Here is an 11,264-nt window from a genome sequence, read left to right on the forward strand (position 1 = left end):
CCGCCTGACTGTAGGATGTGAAATCTTGAGCATTTTCTTTCTATGACAACACACCTTGGCATCCCTACCGGCAACATGTTGACTGTTGATCCGCAGCAGACCGTCTTCATTCTATCTGTCTTCATTCTATCTGCGCACAAAGTTTCATAAATAGTGAATGAACGATTCCAGTCTCATAAAGCAACTCGTGCAGAGATTCTTGCCAGACATTTTTGGCTGACCTCCCTTTTCAGCTTATTGTTGTGTCTTTCCTAGACTTTACAATGAGTAAAACTCCCTCAAACCATGGACTATCTGCAGCCACACTCAGACACCGCCATGCCCTCAAACTTGTACTTGTAGGTGACTATGCCTGTGTCGTCCAAGTACAACAGGGAGATGGGGTCCAGCTTGGTGGGCACACAACAAGCCCTTGCAGCCTTCTGAGGGCTGTTGATGTTGATCAGAGTCTGGACTATGGCATGCTTTGTGGGCGTGACATGCTTTGTCAGTGGGAATGAACAAACGCCAGTGCACTCAAAGGCATCGTAACCAGTCGGGGCGAGGATCCAACTGTCCCATCCAATGTCCTTGAACTCTACGTACAGAGATTGTTTCTTGCAGTGGTTTCCCTTGGCATTGCGACGAATGCGAGATGCCGTGTCGTAGATCAGATTGGAGCGCATTTGGATTAGTTCCTCTTCATCTGGCTCTGATTCTTCATCCCCCTCATCCTTCCCCAGCTCCCCCCACAGATCGTTCAGGCCCAAGTCATTTTGAAGAACCATGTTTGAGGTTTCGTGGTCGATCATCTCGTTCAGCTCGCGTTTGTCATCCCGGTGATCGGTACTTTGGTCATCAGAGAAAACAATCAGCAAAGGTTTGTGTTTCTCCTCAGGGCTGGTGTCGATCTTCATATCCCCTTCAAGTCCGTCTTTGTTGTCCTTTGTCATGGTTTGAACATTTTCCTCATTAGCCATGCTTACAATGTGCACCTCCAACCGATGCGTGGTGCCATAGTCCAAATTACGCCAACGTTGAACAGCAGCAGTGAGGTCAAAGGCCTCCCAGCTGTTATCGGTGCCGTAGACCTGCCGTGAAGCCAACTCCACCAGCTCTATCCGTTCTTCCTCCTCTTTCAATACATCTCCTCTCAAAGTATTGTCATCAGTCATGTTGTCATCCACGATATGCGAATCCAGCTCATAGATCGTCACCTTTCGGTCGACTCCAGCATAGAGGTGGCGGTCAGTCTGGACAAGTGTGTAGAGGCGAAGCTCTGCCGCTGTGATGCGTTCATGATGGGGAACTGACACATTAAAGAGTAATGGGTGACGTCTCACTCCTCCAACACCCACACCACAAGGAGATGAATCTAGGGAAGATAAATACATTGTCAAAGTTGAGCTTTGGTTTATTTTGTTTCTTTAATAAGGTTTTCAGCTGGGTTTTGCAAAAATATCCTAACCTAATTTCATCCTCAATTTCATCCGCATTTGGAAAAGATTAAACAATGATATTTATGTAATTGGAAGTAGTTCCATTTCAGAGTAATACTTTTGACATGTTTTGACATACTTATCAGTGCAAGGACATTGCTTTGCACTGAGAACTAACAAGGAAAAGGGTCATGACTAAGGATTGGAATTTAAAACAAAATGTTAGTTCGTACAAGCTTGAAGCTTAAATCTATTAAAAACTTAACATACACAAGAAGACCCTTTTTCTAAGTATCTTACTATGTGTGATGGGGAAAATAAATAATACATGGCAGCAACGAAGAAGTAAAAGGTGGCTCTTAAATTGACTCAATCTATTTGATCAACAGGGGCATTATCAAATGGAGCACTGGATCTTTACCTTCATTTTTGAAGCTGCGGATAATGTTGGCAGTGGGCATGGCAGTGCGGTCATTAGCAAAACGGTTGTAGAGCTCCATCATGTACTCAGGTGGCTCTTCCCTTGTGCTTCCAGGAGGCAGGGGCTGAGGATCCAAGCCAGACAGATTAAAGGTCCGCAGAAACTGTTCCTTCAGGCTCTGCAACAGGCTCTGCATGCTTATATTGTTGTCCTGCTCCAGCAGTGATGTATCCACCACCCCTCCATGCCCGTCTGCCTGATGCCTCTGATTGGTGTTGGAGATAGGGCTGCTCAGTCCACAGAGACCCTGGAGCAGCAGGATGGAAAACAGCACCAGCAAAGTCTTGGAGCTGCAGATCGTTCCCAGTTGAGAGACCCAAATGCTCGCCATGGGAAAATCTGCAGCTTTCTATTTTATGCCCTTTGGGGTTAGATAAGCTGAGGCACCAGTAAAACAAAAAAATAATTGTGTTTTCTGAATGCCTTAATCCAAATATTAATCGAAATTGTGGTCAGTTCATCTATAGGCAAAGAAAGGTCTAGATCCCTGTCAGTAGACGTTAGTGGTGTTGACCCTCGCACTGACTGCTCTCTTCCAGATCTCACAGCATTTATTTCATGCACACCTTTTGATGTCCTTTGCAAAAGGGTTGCAGTTCCGGTGACAGGGTGGCCAGGGCTTGGCTTTGTCCGTCCGAGTCATCTCTGTTGTGTCTTCTCCTGTCTCGGTCTCTCTGTGCTCTGCTCTGTTCTTCCCAGCTCTTTCTTTTTGTCCCTTATCTATGATATGGTGGGCTCTGCATTGCTCAGTGCTTATGGTCTCTTTTGCTGGTGTGTGTGTGTGTGTGTGTGTGTGTGTGTGTGTGTGTGTGTGTGTGTGTGTGTGTGTGTGTGTGTGCGCGTGCGCGTGCCTTTAACTTTGTGTGAGGCACATGAGCGTGTGTTATCTCACAACTTCCTTAATGAGGATTTTGTAAACACTGTCCTGTAGCCTCTTCCTTGTGGAAGCGCTATTTTGTTTGGGTGGGTGCTCCAGGGTTGATATTCCTCATTTGTTTATTTGCTTTGTAAATGGTGGAGTTCTGCAAGCTTGACCATTTCTTTATGACAAAATACATCTAGGCTCTGTTGATATCATTGAATGTAATAGGAGGTATCTATTAAACGATATTTGTCCACATTGAAATGGAAATGCAATGAGGTGTGAGGCCTTAATGATCAAGGAGGAATGATACAGAACTGACTGTGAGTCACAACACAGTAGTACAAAAAAAGCATTCTTGTTCCCTAATGCTTGCTGAAATGTTTTGTGTTTACTTCCTAATTTGGTAAATTGACTGTGTCTGGGCACAAGAAGTTCTACTTAAAAAATGCAGAAGCTAGACTGACAATGCAATCTACATTGGTTACCCATAGAAATACATAATCATAATTGTTTTAATGTACCTATAAGGCACAACAAGGGCTGGCCCCACTTTACATTTCTGAATTGTTATGTTCCCTCGCTGAGATCTTTTAAGTGTATTGACCTATAGACCAAAATGTTGGCTTAAAACTTAAAAAACACTATACTGTAAGGTATATGTCATTTAACACTCTGTTTTATCTTATGACATTTGTTATATATTGTAATTATTCCTGCATTTATTATTGCAATATTATGTTCCTGCAGTAAATCAATCTTGCCCTTTTTTATTTGTTTTTATGTATCGGGTATGTGTCTAGCATTGTTGGAGGTGCCTGAGATTTACGACAATAAAGCCTTTAAATCTGGAAGTAAATGTGACTGTTGCAGCTGTGGCTTTCACCCTTAAATCCATATTTTCCTAGTTGTCAAAAACACTGTCAGTCAATAGTTTTAAGAAGCAAAACCACCTGTTTCCTATGCACTTTTTCCTATAATGTTGCATTCAGTGAAGATTTAACAGGTTTTTTTATTGCTATTTCCTGTTTCACTTTCTCTTTTTTTGTTAACGTTTGCATTGTTCACCACCTAGTGACAATGGTTCCCAAAGCCACTTTGTAAATACACGGTACTCACTTTCAGTGCTACCAACATGGAGTCAAGGGGCTGGTCAGATGTTTTCTGATCAGATTAATAACAACTCTTCAAATAAATCTACTCATCGTCACCTGAACCCTCATCCCACTACACAACTGTCCTTCATTCCTGAGCTTCTTTGCGTGACCTGCAGATACACTCCTGATTGTGGCGCGTCACAGAGATGGGAAGGAATGAGCTTTTCCTGCCGCTGCCACCCATCTGCCAGGCTGACAATTGACAGACGTGCTGTTATCTTTCACTCTGTTAAACACATCTTCCTGATGACCGTAAGAAGGCTGGATAATGGAAATGTTCTTTTGCTCAAAAACACAAGCACACACACATTCATGCAGACAGTCCCATCCATATGTTCTGTATTATGGTCCTAAGGGTGTAAGAAATGTGGATTTATACAGGAAAGACCTGCTATTTTAGGATTGATCCTCCCCACATACAGTATTATGTGCTGATATTAAATATCTAAATGTTATGGTTTTCATCTGTGTTTCCCCCACAATGGTATGTTTTTTTAGGATGGAAAATGTATGAAAAACTAACAGATGGTAGGGGAGAATTTCTATATTCAATTTCCTGTCCTTATTACGTGGGTTTCGCCACACCCCCATCTCTTTAGAAGACTGTAGCAGTGACCATCAACTGGTGGCCCTCGGGCCACATCCGGCCCGCCAGACATTCTGATCCGGCCCGCACGGCGGGGGTGACTGTGGCGTTGGCGGAGTGGTTACGGCTCGTCCACACAGCAGCTTTGAAAAAATCTTGAAAATCTTGGAGGTGGGCGTGTCTGAAAGCTTGGGGATTTTTTGCGAGCAACGCGACCAACAACCAATCACATGAATCTCCCGCCCCGACATACAAAGCAATAGCAATGTTTAAACGAAGTAAACTGGATATAAAATCCCCAAACAGGCGAAAACCTACCAGTTTCACCCACTGTCTCTGCCACCTCCCTCCATGCCTGGTTCCTCCGGTTTGTATCCCAGTAAATAGTCTGGTCGTAAAGAACCGGGTGATTTGCTACCGTCTTTCCCAGTTTACACGCGGTTTGAATGGCTAGCGCTTGTACTGTCAGATTATCATAAACGGGATTTGATTGGCTGACGCTTCCACCTCAGCTTCAAAAGTTGAACATTGCTCAACTTTTGAATCCTGAAAATCCTGGAAATCCTGGAAATCTTCGCTTTGCTTCCCCACAATGCAGTTCGGCGAAAAGCGAGGCAAAGTGACGTCAACCCATTCAAAGTGGATGGGCAGAGAAGTGTTGGAAGATTTTTTTAAAGCTGCTGTGTGGACGGGCCGTTACACCTTGTCCACACAGCAGTTTTAAAAAAATTTTGGGAATGAATGTTTGGGGAGTTTATATCCAGATTACTTCGTTTTAACATTGCTATTGCTTTGTATGTCGGGGGCGGGAGATTCATGTGATTGGTTGTTGGTCGCAAAAAATCGCCAAGCTTTCAGACACACCCACCTCCAAGATTTTCAAGATTTTTTCAAAGCTGCTGTGTGGACGGGGCGTTAGTGCTTTTGCCCCCCACTCATTCTTTTTTTACAACGTCTCATGAGTAATGTGCAGCACCGGAGTCCAACAGAGAGGCAGCAGCTGCGGGACAGTAGCCTGCATACTGCGTAGCCTTCCCTGCCCTGAAGAAGAAGTGATCATAACGCCCTAGCTATTTCATCTCTATAATGATAAATAGGCTTGTAAGCTCTCAAATAGCAAATTAAATATAAATACCTTAGAGCGCTCCCACTTTAGAGACAGGAATTGTAGCCTAAACCATTTTGTACCATTGGCGTTACTTGTTATGCAATATGTTATATAATATATATTTCGTTTCAGAGTATCTTTGTTGCTATGTTAGCAAATGTTAGCATGCCAACACACTAAACTAAAATGGATAACACCTAAAAATACCTGATGTTAAATATCAGCATGATAAGTGTGAGTAATAAGTGTTAGCTTGTTAGCAGGCTGATGCTAACATTTAGCTTCAATACGCATGGATGTAGGCCATGTCAGTTATGATGTATCACCTGCTAGCGGTTTCTACAATCATGCACAATATCCTCAGCTTTCAGGTGTCTTCATCAGTATGACAGGACATTGTTTTTGTTTTTATTTTTCTTCCGTTATTTCTGCTTTTTGCTTCATATGAATGCTATTCCGTTGTATTTGCATCTTAGCAATAATGTACAAATACTAAAGGTTTTGTTTTCATGCATCAAGAAAAACATGTAAATGTGTGTTTTATTAATTTACCACTGAAACGAAATGGACTTTTCACTTATAGGATACACGCTGTTCACCATTAAAATATACATATCCGCCCACTTGACCTTTAATCAAAGTGTTCAGTCTATGCCAGCCTTTCATTTTCGAGGACAGCAGTAGCAGTAGTCTTTCTTTGTAAATAGTAATATTCAGATAAACCTTCCTCACAGACACAAACAAATGAGCCAATCATTTATCTTCTATTAAACCGAGCTCAAATGGAAACAATCCAGTGGAGGAAAATAGCATAACCATTTCATGCAAAATTAGCTCTGTTGAAGTTTGCAGAGTCATAAATCTATATTTGAGTGAGTCTTAAAGTAACCGTTAGGTGGGATCTTGTGGCTTTTTAGGGAGGAACTGCTGAATGTCTCTTTGGAGCTCCTTGTTGCGTCTCTGGGCCTCGTCTCGGCTTCGCTCAGCATTTCTCAGGCAGATCTCCAGGGTGGCCACTTTGCTGCGATCGGCCTCCAGGCCAGACTGGAGCTCTGCCACCATGGCCTTCAGCTCCTTGTTCTCCCGCTGCAGACTGCAAGAGACGGTGAGAGACACATGAGGCTCACACATAAATCTATTCTGGAAACAGCCCAGTCTCTGTGATAGCAAAAACAAACAAATCCAAGAATATTGAGTAAAAGTCCCCGATTGAATTCCCCTGTTTTCAATCTAAATCAACTTGTAACAAGAGTTTCCTGGAAGTCAGTGTCATTTTCTTGATTCTAGGCCAGTCATCTGTCCACATTTAACTTTCATTTTTGCAATATTCCCAAAACAAGAAACACTATTTTTGGAACAAAATGGCGCTGGACATAAAACACTATTAGTTGTCAACAGTTCAAGACACAATTTCTGGCAGGTGCCACACAGGAAATGTTTTCTGAATATAATTAGATTTCAATCTTGTGTTTCACTTTAATCTTGGTGTTAGAATTGAAGGACTGCATGCTGCTCCTTTGAGATCCAAGTTTTTAATAAAGTGCAGCAGGAATTACATGATGTGTTGGCCAAACCGAAAGTTAGCATTGTACTGGTTCCCATGACATAAAGCAAATGGATTTTCTTTGCCCATAAGATTAGATAAGGTGAGATAGTACTTTATTGTTAACCCATTGTTCATTTATTGTACTGAAATAAGCTCTATGGAAAGCAAAGGTTAAGATAATGCCAAATGTTGTTCAGCAAGATACTATTTACTTAATATAACCAATGTTGTAATTTGTTCAAGGTAAAGCAGAAGCTCAGGTCACATGATAGTGATTGACCCTTTTCCAGCCACTAGAGATCTTTTATTTGATGTCAGTTGTTAAACTCTTCCAGCTAAAACTAAGCGACAGACAAATTACTCAAAACCAAAATTGATTTGGTTGTTTTCAAGGTTGTTAAGCTAAAATAGTTCCTCAAAAGATATTGATCACCTCAATATTCCATTAGACAACATTGTTATAATATTGTGGTAAATAACTGCTTTATCAGTGATAGTAACTTAAAACTTGAAAAGTGTGTAGCCTACAACATGTTTCTTTAATGGCAAGGGTCTCTGGTGTGTAATTCCTCACCTTTCTACGAGCTGGCTGTCTGTCTTCTGCTCCGGCTTGTTGGTGGGTGTGAGGATCCCTATTCTCTTCTGTGTGGACAACCCAGGCTGGGGGTCACTGTCTGGTTTTTGGGGGCCCGCAGAAGAAGAACTTGTGTTGTCACTTCCTCTTCGGGCCACTAACTTCTCCTCTCCCCCTCCAAACAAAGACCCTGAACTCTGGAGGTCCAGCATCTTAAAAATGTCCTCTGACAGCGTCCCACTCTTCTCCTCCATGCTCTCCTGGATTTGGCTCCAGCGGTTCAGGGCGTCCGCCTTGGCAGCCATCCCAGTGAGCGGGCAGTTGAAGGCTGGCAGGGTCTGGGTGCGTTTTCGGGGGCTTCCCGACCAGCCGTCTGGTGTGGGGGTTCGGGGGTCCTGCTGAGGAATCAGGGGGCTGAAAGAGTCTCTGCTGGGACCCGGACTGTCGATATCCTCCTCCTCTTCTGGAGACTCAGACAGAGAAGCATCTCCCATCTGAGACAAAAGCACATGAAGATTAATAACAGATTTATATCTACTTCCTCGCACAATGTGACACGTTCAATATGATATGGAGCGTTTTTAACAGATCCCAGACTTCAAGGAACTTTATGATGAATCTCTTATTATGTTATGTATTATTTATATTGAGTTAATATTCATGCCAGTGTTACAATACAATATAGGCCTATGTACTTTGATGCTTTGACAGCATTGTTTTTTTGCACAGAAAGTACATTTATTTCAATGATTATCAACATTTATGTAAATTAAATGTCATACTTTTTGAACAGGTTTAATAAATTGCCCATTAATATGTGTTTTGGCACTTGTCTTTCTTTACCAAAGGAACATTGATTTGGGACTTTCTTGTGACTTGGACAAAAATGTGCTCGTACCTCTGCAGACTCCCAGCCCACGAAGCTTCGGGGCGTGTTCTTCTTGCTCTCAGCCTTCTTTGAAGGCGGGGAGGGAAGAACATCTTTGGAGAGAGGAAACAGAGCCTCGTGCTGTCGGATCATCACCGTCATCAGCTTCTGGATCTGAGGAGTCGCTGTGAAGAAAACAAACCTGGAAAGATTATCATCAAAACGTCTTCTCTTCCGGTTTTTCTTTTTATCTTTTAAAAAGTATTTTCCAGATGTTGAGTAATAACGACTTTTAGAGAGAAGTATAAGCCTAATTGGGACCAGAATATCAGACACATGATTTCAACACACATCTGCACACATGTTGGTTGGTCAGCAGTGTGTTATCTTACCCTTCATCACAGAGATGGGGTCTTCTATCTGAGGTTTGAGCAGGTTGATGCCCATCACTGTGGCCAAGTTCTCCACATTCATCTTGTTCACACTGGAGTGCTGCTGCACCTCGAACAAAAACCTGCAAAAAGAGAAAGCATAGAAAGCAGATGGTCTTAATATTAGTTGGGACGGAAACTGATCTCAGAAGAACATTTGGATTATGTTTTTAACAAGAGGGATTTAGGATCTGGTAAATGTACCGGAAAGTGTCTTCCTCAGGGATGTGTCATTGAACAACGATGTTCTCTCTAAACAGAAATTAACGGGCTGTACCAAATTGTTCAAAGTTTAGCTCATAACATGGACGTCGAAATTGTAATTCAGCATTCAAAAGCTGACCAGAATGTAGTTGTTTATGTTTATAAATCCACTTAGTTTTATATTATCTGTAGGATTAGATTCAAGTGGTGGATGCGTAATGTCATAGCACAAAAATATCACATGTTTGGAGGGGACAAAGCCTTGTTACGAGTACGTTAATGTGTACATTAGTTCCCCTTTTACTTTCTCAACCCCTCTCTCTCAAACACACAAACACACACACCCTCAACATGAGCTCAGTCCTCAATCTGCATTTAATTATGTTGACTAAACCAACACATTTTAAGTAAAATGTGATATATTCATTAATGGTTAAACTAGATAATCGAATGTATTTAATCCAATATATATCCATTTATTTAAAATGAAGATACAAAATATACATATCTATGGTGAATATATTGAACATTCAATGACATACAGTACATATGAAGCTTCATTTGTAAACCTTTTTGTTATAGCCCTAATTGGCCTCATTGTCTAACCAGGAATGTCCCATAATGCTTTGCAATCCAGTTTGTACTCACCGACAGACATAACTGAGAAGGTTGTAGTTGGTTCTGGGAAGAAGAGCAATTTGTTTTTCCAACTTTTTCCAACCCTGAGAGGATACATGAGGAAAAGATTAAAGAACAAGGCCTCACAAAATACCACATGACCTCTCCTACATGTACACTCGAACATTATATAGTATATATATTATACTGCAGCCAAACGTACCTCTGAGCTGCTCGAGTCCAGCAGGTTGGTGCAGTCCAGGAAGTCTTGGTACTGAGTCCAGGGCACCACGGGCTCCGGGAGCTCGCGCAAGTACAATTTGAGCAGAGACGCCACCGTGTGGACATCTGTGTCACTGTGGGTAAGGACACATATTCTACAATTAACATGCAAATACTGTGTAACCTAAATAAAAAACAATACGCTTCCATGCATTTTTCCTGATGCATCATTGACTTTAGTGATGGGAATCACGGCTCTATGAGGGGAGCCGGATCTTATGGCTCTGTTCCTTTCCGAGAGCCGTTCAAAAGACCCATTTTTAAGGGGGCGGGGTTACTAGGTTTATCTGCGAAATAATCATCAGGATAATGATTGACTGTATTGCCAGACCTAATGTCTCGTGCCTAAACCTAACCAATCAGAGGCACTCCTGCCTAAACCTAACCAATCAGAGGCACTCCTGCCTAAACCTAACCAATCAGAGTTACTCCGGCCTAAACCTAACCAATCAGAGTAGGGGCGGGTCTTCACGGAATACGCTTGGGGAACAAAATCAAGCTTTTTCACTGTTCATGTAAAGGCGAGTGGAAAAGAACGGCTCTCACCAATTAAGACTCCATTCCCTTTGTTCGTAGCAAAGAGCTGTTCAAAAGAATCGGATCGTTCGTGAAAGTAACATCACTAATTTACTTGCAGTCTGCTTGATTACATGCTGTGAATGTAAGGGCCCGGCCACACAAGGACGAATACGGCTAAACCTATGGGCTAAATGCATAGGATTATCGCAAACGCAATCGCAAAAAAGCTTCCGTCCACACGCAATATTCACCGGATAGTGTCTGTCAACACGAGCAGCTCCGTTTAGCTCCAACCGCTGGAGAAGCTGCAGTACATATGCAGGAGCCTGTACGTGGCGCTGTAACTTCCTCCACAAAAGCAGCGAAGAAGCATGGTTGTCATGGTTGCCCTTCTGTTTATTCTCCGCGCTGGGGGCCGAGGGCATAGATATATATAAAAACTAGATGGCTCATGGGAGATTTTCCAGCGTAGCTGACCGGCCGCCATCTTGCCACAGTCAACAGTTACTCTGATTCGCGTTATGGTATCTGTTGTAAGGTGAGTGATCTGCACAAAAATACTCTTAACTCGCTGAAATCTTGACTGATTTACAAACGGTTTGGTTTATTA

The 11,264-nt window shown here is 42.4% G+C and overlaps 2 protein-coding genes across 3 annotated transcripts in view; both read right to left on the minus strand.

Annotated features, from left to right (window-relative positions):
- Positions 1-290: 290 nt before the first annotated feature.
- bmp10 (bone morphogenetic protein 10) lies at positions 291-2,230 on the minus strand. Its single transcript, XM_010770183.1, has 2 exons — positions 1,840-2,230; positions 291-1,354 (listed from the first exon to the last, which is right to left on the minus strand). Exons 1-2 carry the CDS (start codon positions 2,228-2,230, stop codon positions 291-293), a joined length of 1,455 nt encoding a protein of 484 aa, XP_010768485.1.
- A 3,904-nt stretch (positions 2,231-6,134) lies between these two features.
- arhgap25 (Rho GTPase activating protein 25) overlaps positions 6,135-11,264 on the minus strand; it is a 20,126-nt gene continuing 14,996 nt past the window's right edge. For both annotated transcript variants that reach the window (XM_010770180.1, XM_010770181.1), the window contains exons 6-11: positions 10,077-10,209; positions 9,884-9,957; positions 8,993-9,114; positions 8,631-8,785; positions 7,733-8,226; positions 6,135-6,705 (exon numbers count right to left, since the gene is read on the minus strand). In XM_010770180.1, coding sequence (XP_010768482.1) covers positions 6,504-6,705; positions 7,733-8,226; positions 8,631-8,785; positions 8,993-9,114; positions 9,884-9,957; positions 10,077-10,209 — 1,180 coding nt within the window. In that variant the 3' untranslated portion in view covers positions 6,135-6,503. The remainder of the gene's footprint in view (positions 6,706-7,732; positions 8,227-8,630; positions 8,786-8,992; positions 9,115-9,883; positions 9,958-10,076; positions 10,210-11,264) is intronic.

Source organism: Notothenia coriiceps, unplaced genomic scaffold (assembly GCF_000735185.1).
Source record: "Notothenia coriiceps isolate Sejong01 unplaced genomic scaffold, NC01 NC01_scaffold00008491, whole genome shotgun sequence".
Taxonomy (NCBI): Eukaryota; Metazoa; Chordata; class Actinopteri; order Perciformes; family Nototheniidae; genus Notothenia; species Notothenia coriiceps.

Coding starts and splice junctions, on each gene's coding strand:
- bmp10 (XM_010770183.1), bottom strand. CDS start 2,230: ATGGCGAGCATTTGGGTCTCTCAACTGGGAACGATCTGCAGCTCCAAG. Junction 1,355..1,839: donor CCGCAGCTTCAAAAATGAAG/GTAAAGATCCAG, acceptor TATCTTCCCTAG/ATTCATCTCCTTGTGGTGTG.